Source organism: Rhipicephalus microplus, chromosome 3 (genome assembly GCF_043290135.1).
Source record: "Rhipicephalus microplus isolate Deutch F79 chromosome 3, USDA_Rmic, whole genome shotgun sequence".
Lineage (NCBI taxonomy): Eukaryota > Metazoa > Arthropoda > Arachnida > Ixodida > Ixodidae > Rhipicephalus > Rhipicephalus microplus.
This window is the reverse complement of record NC_134702.1, coordinates 238,170,816-238,186,509: the sequence shown is the minus strand read 5'-3', so window position 1 is coordinate 238,186,509 and position 15,694 is coordinate 238,170,816. Positions and strand designations below refer to the sequence as shown.

Here is a 15,694-nt window from a genome sequence, read left to right as displayed (position 1 = left end):
GTTTAAACAGTGCGTTAAGTGTTGAACAGTCAACATTGTTGGTTCGCTCTCGTCCTGTGTATGTTGTTTTCGTGCATCATTTGTATGTGAGCAGCGTGCTGCACGTTTTGATCTGCTTGCCGTTCTTAGCGTTACATTCCAAGTTGTTGTTACGCATTCATTGCTTCGCCCTTGCGCCGAAACTGTAACTTTTCTTAATTTCGGGCAACCGTGTTGTCACCACCAAGGAGATGTCAGATTAGGCGCTGATGGAAACTCTCTCAGACTACGGACGACGACGACCGATTTTCAGAGGTCAACTAGCCACGCGCTTCCGTCCTGCGCCGCGCTGCGAGTTCGCAGGCTGGTAGCTTTCGTGATTAGTCAGTTAGTTTTGGCAACACGGCGGCGCGCTGAATGCAATGTGATAGCAAGAAATTGTAATGCCCATAAGAAATAAGACTGGCAGCCAACTCTTTTGGATCTGATGTCACGGAACACCTACAAAACGCTGGTGTGAGCAAGTACGGTTGCTCCTAGGAGATGTGCTCTTTTCACACAGTCCCTTCATGTTGAAATTGCACTGATACTCGCCGAGATAGCAAGTGCCCCAGTGATCGTGACCGCCATAGAAATCCAAGTTCATTACTGCTACTCGAGCAATCCCCCCCTCCCTTTTACCCGCTCGTGAATTTACGATGTGCGGGGGCATGTTATCAATTTGGACTAGTTACAAAACATGGTGGCGGCGACAAAATCTGCCGAGAGCGTCCATACAATTTCTATTGCAATAATAAGTTTTTTGGGTTAGCTCTGCCTTCAGTCCCCCCTTTCGTTTAATTTGTGTGTGTTATTTTTCGAATTTTCATACCGAACCTGCATATAACAAAATCCTCTTTATAACAAATTTTCCTGGGAATTCATCATTTTCATTATATCCAGGTTTATTTAATTACAACTCCCCTTCAACTTCATTATAACGACGTTTGGCGGCATACCTATGCCGAAGTGCTCCGAATTGTAAGATTACCTGCTACAGAACTAAAATTTTACTGCTCCAAAATCCTCTTAAGTGCAAGATTACCTGCCCCAAAAGTAAAATTATAGTGCTTCAAGGTGGACCTAATCGCAAGATTACTTGCTCCAACATGCTTCAAAACTAAAATTTTGTTGCTCCAAAGTGCTCTAAAACTAATGTTTTACTGCTCTAAAGTGCTCCAAAACTGAAATTTGTCTGCTCCAAATATTGCTCCAAATCGGCAGTCCCCAGTGGGATCACTGAATACATTCATGTTGCACAAATGGTTCGTCTTTGGAAACTACCCTGCTATACATACCACATGAAGCCAAAACATTGCTGACATGTTTTGAATACACAAATACATGACATGCCAGCAGTAATAATGTGGAGAAAAAAATTGGTTCAAACAAACCTCCATTGTATTTATTATGCCAGGGTGGAAATGCTACGAGAACGGGATCATGGGTGGCCACGGATGAGACCAGGACTCGTGTAGTAGGGTTGCCAAAACACTATCATATTTTCAATGCTATTTGCAGCGAAGCACATAAATACACTGCCAATTTTTCGCATGTCAAAACCTTTGCAAATTATATTTGGTAGTTAAGTAGCTAAAGCTGCACACATTGATTTAAAAGCAGTGGGCAAAGTTTGGCATTAATGTTTCACAGTGGCATGATACATTTCATTTAGCACGATATCAGTGCCATCTTCAGTGACCAGCTGGCCATAGAAGTTATGTGTACATAAAATACTGTAGTCTTCCAGAAGTGTAGAATATGCCTGGAGCTATGCAGCTGCACCTAAACCTTCATTGCAGATGTTCAGAACGAAAAAAAAAGGACAAACACTTATTTTTTCTGGCCTTTCTCTGCTTTGCACTGCGCAGGGAGACAGCTGCCTGAAGCATGAGTCACGGTAACCTGCGGTAACCTGCAATCGTGCTGCACCACGGTGAGTGGCTTCACTTTTACCACTGTTACCAGTTGTTGTTAACGAGATCAAAAGACCTTGGGTATTTCCTGATAAACTTGCAAGCAAGATTGTGTGGAAAGAATTTGTCATGTAGTCCAAAAGGGTTCTCGCAAAAATTACAAAAAAAAAGGTCTAGCACCGTAGGTGTTATGAATTGTACTTCAGTAGATCCTTGATAAACAAATGCAGGTATAAGCTATTATATTGTCACGATGAGTCACAAGTACTGGGGGATTTATTAAACCACCAGGTAGCTAGCACTAGGACGATGCGTCAGTCGTGGCTGGCTCTCGAGCAAAGAAGAACGCAATCTTCTTTTTTCCTCCAGATTTAGAGCCGCTCTTGCTGCCAACCCACTACGTGCTGGCGGCATTATCCCCCCTTCCGAAAAGAAAAAAACAACAAGTACCAAAAAGAGGAAAGGAAAGTACATAGCAGCACCGCGATGCTACTACTTAGGCACGTGAAAAAAAAATGGAAATTCGGATGAAGTGAAAGTAAAAATTGAAGAGCGTGCCAACATAGGAAACGTCAACGAACGAGAAAGTAAGTTCACAAAATAAACAAAAAACACAAAAAACGCTGTACGGTAAAGGAAAAGTTACGAACAACGCGCAATAAATGGCTTCATGCGCAACACATGAACGACGTCCGGCCTCAGCCGTGTCCTGCTCCGTGCATGGGGTGTTGAGTCCGGAACCACTTCGTAGTTCACGTCACTGACGCGGCGTAACACTTTATATGGGCCAAAGTACCGGCTCGGCAACTTTTCACTAAGGCCACGGCGGCGGACGGGCGTCCACACCCAAACTTGATCTCCGGGGCTGTAAAACACTTCTCTGTGGCGGGTATTATAGCGTCGTGCGTCTGCCTGCTGTTGCTGGCCGATGTGCAGTCGCGCGAGCTGCCGGGCTTCCTCGGCACGCTCTGCGAATTCTTCGGCGTCTGTTGCCAACTTGTCTTCGTCCTGACACAGTAGCATTGAGTCTAGCATGGTCTGCACTTCGCGGCCGTAGAGAAGCCGAAATGGCGTGAATCGCGTGGTCTCTTGCACGGCGGTATTATACGCGAAGGTCACGTAAGGCAAGATCCGGTCCCATGTTTTGTGCTGTACGTCGATGTACATTGAGATCATGTCTGCGAGGGTCTTATTCAGTCGTTCAGTAAGTCCGTTGGTTTGCGGGTGGTACGCAGTTGTCCTTCGGTGTCTGGTGTTGCTCAGTTTGAAAACTTCGTCCGTAAGCTGCGCCGTGAATGCCGTCCCTCTGTCCGTTATTACACTGGAAGGAGCACCGTGTCGTAACACGATGTGGCGCATGAAAAATTGTGCTACCTCAGAAGCCGTGGCTCGTGGGATCGCCTGGGTTTCAGCGTAGCGTGTCAAATAGTCGGTCGCGACGATCACCCATTTGTTGCTGTCCGCAGACATAGGACTAGGCCCGAGAATGTCCATGCCGACTTGGTCGAACGGCGTGCAGGGTGCTTCAATGGGCTGAAGCAAACCAGCTGGCTTAACAGATGGTTGCTTTCGGCGCTGACATTCCCGACAGCTCTTTACGTACTTCTTTACGCTTGCTGAAAGTCCTGGCCAATAGTACCTCTCGCTCACTCTGGCAAGTGTCCTTGAGTAGCCCAGATGACCGGATGTGGGTTCGTCATGGCAAGCGAAGAGGACGTCGTCTCGCATGTCTCGAGGAACCACCAGGAGGTAAGCACGATTGTTCGAACGAGCGTTCTTCTTGTACAGCACACCATCTCGTAGGCAGAACGACGTCAACGAGCGGGATAAATGATGTGGTATGATTGCGCCCTGGCCCTCTAAAAGATCACTGATTGGACGAATCTCTGCATCATCTCGCTGTCGTTTGCTCAAGTCTGATGCACTAACGGCGCCCAGAAAGCCTTCGTCTTCCTCTGCTTCCTGACTGAGGACATGAAGGGGTGCGCGTGACAGTGTGTCAGCGTCTTCATGCTTACGGCTGTACTTATGGACGATGGTGACATCAAATTCCTGCAGCCGCAAACTCCACCGTGCTAGCCGACCTGAAGGGTCACGCAGGCTTGCCAACCAACAGAGCGCGTGATGGTCCGTCACTATCTTGAAGGGACGACCATAAAGGTACGGGCGGAACTTGGTGATTGCCCACACGACTGCGAGGCACTCTTTCTCCGTTGTGGAATAATTTGCCTCGGCACGGGATAGAAAGCGGCTGGCGTAGGCTATCACTCTTTCGATGTCCTCTTGACGCTGAACGAGCACTGCACCGAGCCCAATGTTACTAGCGTCGGTATGGACTTCCGTGTCAGCATCATCGTCGAAATGAGCGAGAACGGGCGCTGATTGCATGCGCTGCCGCAGCTCATCAAAAGCTGCTTGTTGCTCGTTTTCCCAGACAAACGGCGTGTCGTCCCTTGTGAGACGAGTCAGAGGTTCTGCTATCTGTGAAAAGCCATGAATGAATCGGCGATAGTAGGCGCACAAACCAAGGAAGCGCCGGACGGCTTTCTTATCGACAGGAGCTGGTAATTCGGCAACAGCGGCAAGCTTGTCCGGATCGGGACGGATTCCTTCGGCGCTAACTACATGTCCAAGAAATTTTAGTTCTTTATAGCCGAAGTGGCACTTCTGTGGCTTTAGTGTGAGTTCCGCCGATCGGATAGCCTCCAGCACGTTGCGCAGGCGGTGAAGGTGCTGCTCAAACGTGGTAGAGAAGACCACCACATCATCAAGGTAGACAAGACAAGTCTGCCACTTGAGCCCTGTGAGGACAGTGTCCATCATTCGCTGGAAAGTTGCCGGTGCTGAACACAAGCCAAAAGGGAGCACTCGAAATTGGTATAGGCCGTCTGGAGTCACAAAGGCTGTTTTCTCACGGTCTCGCTGATCTACTTCGATTTGCCAATACCCGCTTTTGAGATCGAGAGAAGTGAAATAATGGGCGCGACGAAGTCTATCCAGCGAATCCTCGATACGTGGCAGCGGATACACATCCTTTTTCGTCACGTTGTTAAGCTTTCGGTAGTCGACGCAGAAGCGTAGCGACCCGTCCTTCTTTTTGACAAGTACGACTGGAGATGACCACGGGCTGTTAGATGGTTCAACAACGCCATCGTCAAGCATCTCGGTGGCTTGCGTACGTATTGCTTCACGTTCTTTGGCCGACACGCGGTAGGGGTTCTGGTGTATCGGACGTGCGTCCTCGTACGTGGTGATCCTGTGTTGAGTGATGGACGTCTGGCGGATCTTTGAGCAAGTTGCGAAGCAAGACCTGAACTCGAACAAGAGCGCTCGTAGTGCAGTCTGGTTAATGGTGGACAGATCAGGATTGATGTCAATATTACTCATTGACGTGTCGGCGGTATCCACTATTTCGGACGTGAAACAGTTAGTGACGTTTGCTACTTCGTGGGCAAACGCTATCGAAGTGCCACGGAAAAGATGTCGATGCTCGTTGCTAAAGTTGGTTACGAGCAATTCAGATCGACCATCACGAAGGTGTATTACACTTCTAGCTACACAAATGCCTTGCTGCAGGAGGTGTTCTAAATTTGTCTCAGCCACCACATCGCCATCGCCCAAACCACAGCATGTTACGTCGACTAGAACACTTGTTCGTGGAGGAAGCGTCACACTCTGTTCAGAAATACGGAGTACGTCGACACGCCTTCCACCATCCTGCACGTTGATTGCTCGCTGGGCTGAGAACGTGACGCGGCACTCTTGCAGATCAATGATAGCTCCATTTTCTTGTAGAAAGTCAACTCCCAGAATGACGTCACGGGAACATTCGCGTAGAACAAGGCAGCTTGCTACGAATGTGTACCCTTAAATCTGTACTCTAGTTGTGCAGGCACCCAGTGGAGTAACGACGTGGCCGCCAGCTGTCCGAATCTGCGAGTTATGCCACGGCGTGATGACTTTCTTCAGCTGCGTTGTCAGTTTCCCGCTCAGTATGGAATAGTCTGCGCCGGTGTCCACTAACGCATTAACTGCACAACCATCAATTGTCACTGCTATGTCGAGTGAAAGTCGGCCATCCTTTGCAGCAGTATGTGATGTCGGACCGGTTTCTGTACAGTTCTGCGTCAATAGGAGGTCTTCAGCGCTTCGACGTTCAGCGACCCCGCCCCCAGAGGTTGCTTTGGCTAGTTTTACCGGCGGGGGCAGGGAGACCGTGTGGTAGAATACCGCTGGGGCGTTGATGAAAATCGCCTCGGTGATGGCAAGCGCGACTGGCGCCCGGCAGATGGTGGTGCATGCTGCTGGGAGAGGTAGTTTTCGATGTTGCGCGGTCTCTGGCCGTAACGGGGTGGCGGTGAGTACGCAGAGAAGCCGCGAAGCCCAAGACGGCGATATGGGCACTGGCGGTACAAGTGACCAGCTTCTCCGCATTGAAAGCACAGAGGCCGGCGATCAGGTGTGCGCCAAACATCAGACTTTCGAGGAGACGTGCGCCGATCGTCGATGTACTGAACTGGTTGCACTGAACGATGGGCGACAGAAGCACCAGGGACAAAGGCCAACGGAGGTGGCGTGTACGTGCCTTCGTAGTACGGTATGTGCTGCGCTGACTGTAGTGAAACAGCAGGAACAGGATGGACGAATAATGGCGGCGTTGCAGCAGGGCGTTTCAAGGCTTTCGCGTAGGTTGTCTCACGGCGGTATTCAGCAGGAGCTGGCACAGCTGTATCATGAGGCAAGGTGTCCCGGAGGGCCTGGTGCAGCTCATCCTTGATCACAGTTGCAATAGAGTTGACTGTAGGATGAGGTGTTACACCAGCCTTTTGTAACTCTTCACGTACTATATCACGGATGAGTTCACGTAGACAGTCGTTGTTGGTTCTAGTGGCGGTGAAAATGTCGGCAGTAGACATGCCACTGACTTGCCTGTCGTATTGGTTGGATCGCTGCTGCAGCATTTTTTCCATTGTCACGGCCTCGGACAAGAACTCCGCGACCGTCTTCGGAGGACTTCGCACGAGGCCGGCAAAAAGCTGGTCCTTGATACCGCGCATCAAGTGACGCAACTTCTTGTCTTCCGTCATTCTTGAATCGGCCCGTCGGAAGAGGCGCGTCATGTCTTCGACGAACGTGGTCACAGTTTCGTTTGGCAGCTGGACGCGGGCCAGAATAGCTCGTTCAGCTCGTTCTTGGCGATCAGCACTGGCATACGTCTGCAGAAGTCTACGAGAGAATTCGAGCCACGTCGTCAGCTGTTCCTCTCGGTTTTATACCACGTACGTGCCCCGTCTTCGAGATAGAATTAGACACGACCCAGTTTCGCCGCGTCGTCCCACTGATTTCAGGTGGCTACGCGCTCGAAATCCGCCAACCAGTCCTCAACGTCTTCGTGCTCCGAGCCATGGAACGTCGCCGGTGCGCGTGGGCTTTCCAACGTGTAGCGGTTCGACGTAGTGCTTCCCGTGCCGGTTGCCGAGGTTTGCACCGAAGCGCTGGTCGTGTTTGTCGACGTGGTGGGAGTAGTATCGTCGGCTTCCGGAGGCAATCCCCTGATTCGGCGGCTGGTCCGATGCACGGGAGTATTGACTGGCACTGGACTCGTATCGCGGCTTCCTGGGGAGGTCTGCAGCATCCGTGAGACTACCCAGCACCTCCACCAGTTTGTCACGATGAGTCACAAGTACTGGGGGATTTATTAAACCACCAGGTAGCTAGCACTAGGATGATGCGTCAGTCGTGGCTGGCTCTCGAGCAAAGAAGAACGCGATCTTCTTTTTTCCTCCAGATTTAGAGCCGCTCTTGCTGCCAACCCACTACGTGCTGGCGGCAATATTGTTACATGGTTGTGACAGTAACAAAGGCCAAGCAAGACCGGGAAATATGGAACTCTTTATTTGGCCAAACTTGTGCCTGGCAAAGGAAAAGTCAACATACAAGTAATGAATTCTATGCACCAATAGTAGCAAGAACATCTGTCAGCCATCGACTCATGTGATCCACAATAAGTTCTGTCAACATTTATACGTGCGGCTGGTGACTGCGTTAGGTCCGGAGTGAACTCAACTGTTCACATTTACGTGCTCAAGCCAATTGGAAGTTTCTGAAATGATCTGGAACGTTACTAGACATTCGCGTACAGTTTGCACGAGACAGTGGTCATGTGTTATGACATTTCTGTCCTTTCTTTGACCTGTTACATAAAATGGCAAAACAACTGCACTTGGCAATATAGTGAGGGAAACTTCATATTTTCTAACTATTGGTGTGCATACTTATAATTAGCAGCGTGAAAATATTCAAATATTTTTCTAGGACTGTTCGCTAATAATTTAATTCACTTTGGAATTCTGTTATTTGAACTATTTAAACTTCCAGAAGGTAGTGAACCTCCACATCTTTGGCCTTAATTGGTACCGCGAAATCGTCTGGAAAGTCGGGCAATCTGAGAACCTGGTTTGTGTATTATGTTTTGCTCAAGTGGTTAAATCGCCACCGCTATGTCCAAAATAGATTTAATGCCAGCCAGTACTATTATCAGGCATTTTAGTGATTGCCCAAGCTCTCATGAATACGTTCAACACCTGTCACGAACACCGCTTAGCAATGTTAGTTGGAGTCTTGTGATGGGTGACGATGATACCAGCAAAGTGTGAAATAGATAGATTAGAATAGAATAGATTGGCACCGTAAACTTATTTTGCAAACACACCTTAGCCTTTCTGCTAGGCATACCACATGATGGTCAACTTCCAGGCAAAATTGTTTAGTCCTCTGTTTTTGAAATATATATAATCAGTCCTGATTATCAACAGTGGAGCTGTTTAGAAAATTGTTTTTGTTCACTCCATACCAAAAAAAAACTGTCATGATAAAGAGTTATGTGCCACGAAAATCTGGTAAGTGCCACCACTCACCCCTGGCTCACTGAACATGAAAAGGGCAGCAGTCAGTGCAACGAATGGCTGCAAGCTATCGCAGTAAGCCGAAGGCCCTGATTATGTACGAGAGAATACTAGAGGATGGAAATAGCAACGATCTATGAGAGACGTGAACAGTCGGTTTCAGCGCATGATCGGGTCTCTGCAGTTTGGACATCCGTGTCATGCCTGTGACTGTCTGTGAGTCCAATCGAGCCTCTGCGCCAAGAATCAAAGTAGAAACATTTTAGTGTGACCTAAGCAACCTAGAACGTGCATCACCTAGGTAATAGATGTAATAGATGACGATCATAGCATTTGCCCCATTGTGCTGTCTCGACAGGGCCGCAACGATGGTGGTAGCTTTGGGATGAACATGTTTTGCTATCGGCCACAAGAACGATAACCACTGTGACTGCTGATCGCTGTCATGAACCATTGCCATTTGATTGATTTATATGTGGTGTTTAGCGTTCCGAAACCGCCATATGATTATGAGAGATGCCGTAGTGGAGGGCTCCGGAAATTTCGACCACCTGGGGTTCTTTAACAAACACCCAAATCTGAGTACACCGGCCTACAGCATTTCCGCCTGCATCGAAAATGCAGCCGCTGCAGCCGGGATTTAATTTTGCGACCTGCGGGTAAGTAGTTGAGTACCTTAGCCACTAGACCACCGTGGCGGGGCATGAACCAGTGCGAGGGAAGCATATCGTTCGTATGCGAAACGTTATGGAGCACCAGAATCGGTGTGCACACTAGTGCAAGCGGGTTTGTCACGTGGTATTTTTTTGTATCTTGTGGGCATTTGTAATTACCGGAAACATGCAAATACTTGGCAGATATGAAGTTCAAAACTGTCTAATTGGATGTTTTGCAAACCAAACTACAACTTTCTCACTGAAATTTTTATCCATCTTTGTTCTTTCAAAAGTTAGTTAATTAAACAGTTCGAATTAAACAATATCTTAGAACACAAAATATTGTCTGACTAGCTCCAGGCAACTGTGAGCAACATGCATTTGGTCGCATCGTGACTGCGTCTCGGCATATTTTTAAACTCTGGCTAAGGTTACCTAGGGCACCCTGTATATCGAATAGCAATGTTGTGAAAACAATAGTGTGTGAAAAGGGATTCGGGCACACAGCTTCTTAACTGGCGTTAGGTTTTTATGGTGGTACGCCAGTGAATAGTCAAATGAAGGAGCACATTGTCGGTGTTGCATGTAGTTCATAATCCGACTTGTACACACTAACAGTGATGATTGCGGTGCATAAATTTCTGATGTTCAAAATGACGAGTGCTTGTAAAGCCCACTCCTGGTCGCTTTGAAATTATTAAGCCATGCTTCTAAGTTGTGGATACTGCTCTAAGATTATTGGTTTAATTGCAAGAAGTGCGTTCGTTTTTTACACTTCTGACATAGTTGACCAAACTTGATTTATTCTTTTAAATTTCTTCGCAGGTTCCGCCACGTAGCCTCTCACAACTGAGCGCCATCTTCATCTACATCGACGTACTTGCCGCGACATCTGCACAAATGTTATTTCCGTAGTGGCTCTTACTACCGTGCCTAGTAGTCTTTTTTGCCTCATTATTTGTAAATAAAACGCTGAAAAAAAAAAGGAAAACATACATATAAGAAAAAAAAAGAATTTGAACACCTGAATTCTGTTTTTGGCTTGTTGACTTGGGGGGGGGGGGGGCACGTTTGTGTCCCAGGTGCTTTACAGTGGTTCAGAGTGGCACTGTAACCAACATCGTATGCTGTTTGAATTTTCAATGTATTGTGGGAATAACTTTGCAACTTTGTCAAAGTGTCCCCAACTAAATGCAAGTGCTCACTGGACTGCTCTTAATATACTCACCCCCATACCCTAATGTGACACTGCTGCTCTGAAAGATCCAAATTAGTTTGAGACCTTGGTATTCTTCCACCATTTCTCTCCACTCAATCTGTGCCTGTGAACAAAAGAGCAAGGAGAGCAATTTACAAGCGCCTTTTCCTCTCTAAAAGACGGCCAAGGAAACAGCATGTTAACTGTGATATTCGTCCTCTATATGGATCTATAGAAAAATAAGCTCATGCGAGATTGGTGTGACTGTATTTCTATTTAATCATAGTGCCTCCTGTTAATTAATTTCGCAGACGTCAGGTCGTAGGAGAGGGTTAAAGGTTTGTTGTTTTTTCCCTATTGCCTTTCTATCTCAGATGTGCAAAAGGTGACTACGCATAAGTTGGGAGGATTGCCACACTTTTCACAATTATATTTTTAGTTCTGATGAACTGGAAGGAAGAACAGTGTTTGATTGATAATAGTATTACAGGTCTAAGCAAGCTGGAAAACACCACAGACAGACACACTGGTTCCTACGGATTCAGGTGCAGCTGTGAAAACATAGTTTGTGATGGCAAGTCTGTCTTGTCCCACTCCACCCACAGAGTCGGTGCACCTCTGTGGGTGGAGTGGAATATATCTAATGCAATGATCCTAGTGTCTTCAGTGACCATTATGAGCAAATAGTTCAGCATCAAACATAAACTCTTTATAATCCAGGTGCCACTTTTGTGGCAGTTTTGTTTGAATTATATTTCCCCAGAAATTCTGACCTATAGCTGCCGCAAGCGTGAAAGCCTAAGCTTTCGCTCACACTTAATTGGTGGCACCATTGGTACTACTTTCATTGTAAAAATGGACATCACGTGTGGCCAGCAAGGACTATAAGTAGCTGGTTTTTGATGCTACTCTTAGCTTATTACTTGTAATACAGCATAATCTGATTACAACAGACCCCCATAGTGGAGAGGGTTTTGGTCTGTGGTTAAAGGAGTATATAAAATCTAAGTGCTGTTACAACAGACTTATGTGAGCACTCAATGGGTTTGGTACAACCAGAGAGAATTACTAGTGTAGTGGAGCATACGCACCAACGCGTATGCGCCTTCGGAAGACAACAAAAAGCCCGTGCTCTGCTTGCGCGAGAGTTTGTGCCGCCTCTGCCAGACTTGCCGTACGCCCACTTTCCGTTGCGACCTCGCTGCGACTTCTCGGCTCGAATAAACGTCATCACATTTGGTGGAGGGTGCTGAGATCCCCAAGAAGACCTGGAGCTCCGCTCTCGCAAGTTGCCTGAAAGACTACCGCGAAACATGACTGACGCAGTCGCCAACCAGCCCGTCCCAGCCCAGCCAGCACCATTGGCTGCCCCGTCTACCTGCCCCGGCGCTACCCGCCAGCGGGACCCACCAATCTTCAGCGGAAGTGGTGAGCAAGACGTCGAAGACTGGCTCTCCTTGTACGAACGCGTAAGCGTCAGCAACAAGTGGGACGACGACTCTAAACTCGCTTGCGTCATCTTTTACTTGGCAGACGTAGCTAAGCTTTGGTTTACCAACCGCGAAACCGCCATCACCAACTGGTCCTCCTTTAAGACCCTCGTAACAGAAGCGTTCGGCCGACCAGAGGTCCGCAAGCTCCGCGCCGACCAGCGTCTGCGCCACAGAGCCCAGCAGCCTGGCGAAACGTTTACGAGTTACATTGAGGATGTTCTCGACCTCTGCAGGCGTGTTAACCAATCTATGCCCGAAGAAGAGAAAATTCGGCAGATTCTCAAGGGCATTGAGGATGGCGCATTCCAGATGTTGCTAGCGAAAAGCCCGACCTCGGTGGCAATCCTCGTAAGCCTGTGCCAGAGCTTCGATGAATTACGCCGTCAGCGTTCCATCGCCCGACAGAGTGTCTCACCACCAGATTCGAACTCGGCTGTCGCACTCGCAAATGTCAACGTTCGCCAAGAAAGCCTGTCCAACCAGATCAAAGACTTCATCAGGGAGGAAGTCGCCCGACAGCTCTCCCTGCTGCCGCATAGCGACGCGCCCACCGCAAGTCTGCCTTCGACACTGCAGCAGGCCATACGCACTGAAATTTGCGATGCCCTACCTACAGTGCAGGCCCCTTACGCATGCACTTCAGCAGCATCTAATCTCTCAGCTGTCAGCTACGCACCACCTGTACCATCTTCACCTCTCAGCTACGCAGCTGTGGTTGCGCGACCCCCACCGCATCCAGTATCCTTATCGGCTCCAACTCCTCCGGCAGCGCCACCGGTTTACAGGCCCTCACCTCGCTTTTTCCGTCAATCTAATGAGTGGCGCACTTATGACAACCGTCCTATCTGCTTCGCGTGTGGCATCGCTGGCCACATTGCACGCTACTGCCGCCGCCGTCCCACACCTGCGTACGCCTCCTTTGGAACTCCTACCTATGCGTCGCAGCAGGCCACCACGTCTGCATACGAACAGAGGCACTCTGACTCGGATCGTCGCCCATCAACTTCTCGTTTCCCATCTCCTCGTCGCCGATCACCATCTCCAATGCGTCGTAGACCACCTCCTGAGGAGGGAAACTAATCAGTGCAGTTCCAGAGGCAAGAACTGCAACTTCTGCGCAATTATCAAGGCCTCCATATTCGCCGCGAAATGTTGTTGATGTCAATGTTGAGGGAGTCGCCACACAAGCGTTAATTGATACTGGGGCCGCCGTTTCTGTGATGAACGCAAAATTTTGTCGCAAACTGAAGAAAGTGACCACATCTCTCTGTGGCATCGTGCTGTCCACGGCTAGCGCGCAACGCATTCAGCCCTCGTCTGTGTGTACGGCGCGCGTCGTCATCCAAGACGTTTTGTACATCGTCCAATTTTTCGTACTACCATCTTGCTCTCATGACCTCATCCTGGGTTGGGATTTCTTATCAGGTCATGAAGCTATCATCGATTGTTGCCGTGCGGAAGTGTCCCTAGTGCCAAATTGTGAGTTTCCATCGCCCGACCATTCACCACTGCTCTGCAAACTCATCGCTGACGACGACATCACCTTGCCTCCGGAAGCTTCAGTCCCTATTAGCCTTTCATGTGTGGCGCAACCTGACGCCACGGTGGTATTTACGCCATCCCCTGTTTTTACTGAACGCAAGGGCATCGTGCTCCCATTTGCCGTTCTTACGATTGCGTCTGGTTTATCCGTAATGCTGGTTACCAACCACTGCAACTACCCCATTGGCTTGCTTCGTGGTGAAACGTTAGGATATGTGCAACCTGTCGACCATATCAATGATATTATTCTTCCCGACGAAACGCCATGTCAGATTGCCGCAATCACTCAGGCGTCTGAGCCATCAAGCTCACCAGCCTTCGACGATGCTATTGACGCAGACCTTCCCCCCTCGCATCGCAGCCAACTTGTTGCTCTCCTTAACAAGTTTCGCTCTTCTTTCGACTTTCAGAAACCTGCTTTGGGCCGCACCACGACTGTCACTCATACTATTGACACCGGCTCACATTCGCCTCTGCGACAGCGTCCTTACCGCGTTTCTGCCGAAGAGCGCCGCGTCATTACGGAGCAAGTAGATGACATGCTTAAACGTGGAGTCATACAGCCTTCTCAAAGCGCTTGGTCGTCACCCGTGGTTCTGGTAAAGAAAAAAGATGGCACCGTTCGATTTTGCGTGGACTATCGCCGCTTAAACAAGATTACAAAGAAAGACGTCTACCCGCTACCACGAATAGACGATGCTCTTGACTGTTTACAAGGCGCCGAGTACTTCACATCCTTGGATCTGCGTTCTGGGTATTGGCAGGTGCCAATGGCTGAATGTGATCGCCCTAAAACAGCCTTTGTAACGCCAGATGGCCTGTATGAGTTCAAAGTCATGCCATTTGGGCTCTGCAACGCGCCTGCGACGTTTGAACGCATGATAGATACCATATTGCGGGCCCACAAGTGGAAAACTTGCTTGTGTTACCTAGATGACATCGTAGTCTTTTCAGCTGATTTCCCGACACATCTTCGTCGTCTCCACGAGATTCTGGCGTGTCTAGCTTCTGCAGGCCTACAACTTAACACCAAGAAGTGCCACTTCGCAGCCCGCAAACTAACCATCTTGGGACATGTCATCACAAGAGACGGTGTTCTTCCGGACCCTGATAAGCTTCGAGCTGTCGCTGACTTCCCCGTGCCCACATCACTGAAAGCCCTAAGAAGTTTCGTTGGTTTTTGCTCTTACTTTCGTCGCTTCGTGCGCAACTTCGCGTCCATCATTTCACCTCTGACTAGTCTGATTTCCAACAGCAAAGGTATATCTGCATGGTCACCTGCATGTGACGACGCATTTCACCAGCTGCGCCGCCTGCTGACCTCGCCACCTATTCTTCGCCACTACGACCCCACTGCTGCCACAGAAGTTCACACTGATGCAAGCGGCGTTGGTCTTGGCGCAGTTTTGGCACAACGGAAAGGTACCCAAACCGAATACGTAGTCGCTTATGCAAGTCGCGCTCTTAAGAAGGCTGAATTGAATTACTCCGTGACAGAGAAGGAGTGTTTGGCCATAATCTGGGCGCTTACGAAGTTTCGCCCGTACCTTTACGGCCGTCCTTTCGATGTGGTCACAGACCACCACGCTCTATGTTGGCTGTCCACCTTGAAAGACCCGTCCGGACGTCTGGGCCGTTGGGCACTTCGATTGCAGGAATACGACATCCGTGTCGTATATCGTTCCGGTCGCAAGCATGCGGACGCCGATGCACTTTCCCGATCGCCATTAACACCAGATGTGGCTTCTCTGTCACCCCCTTTTACCACCTTGTCACCACTCGACAGCACTGACATGCTTTCGGAGCAGCGTAAAGACCCATACCTTGCCTTGTTAGTCGACTACCTTACCGATCCGTCTTCTGTCCCTTCCACGAGAGCGGTACGCCGGCAAGCAGCCCACTTTTCCTTACGTGACAACATTCTGTACCGCCGCAACTACACGCCTGGTGGTCGGAAGTGGCTCCT

General features: G+C 49.0%; 1 protein-coding gene across 2 annotated transcripts in view; it reads left to right on the top strand.

Moving 5' to 3' along the window:
• Window positions 1-10,524, top strand: part of Nab2 (Nuclear polyadenosine RNA-binding 2) — a 148,371-nt gene extending 137,847 nt beyond the window's left edge. For both annotated transcript variants that reach the window (XM_075890831.1, XM_037420191.2), the window contains 2 exons: window positions 1,890-1,954; window positions 10,321-10,524. In XM_075890831.1, the coding sequence (XP_075746946.1) occupies window positions 1,890-1,905 (16 nt within the window). In that variant the 3' untranslated portion in view covers window positions 1,906-1,954; window positions 10,321-10,524. The remainder of the gene's footprint in view (window positions 1-1,889; window positions 1,955-10,320) is intronic.
• Window positions 10,525-15,694: the final 5,170 nt, after the last annotated feature.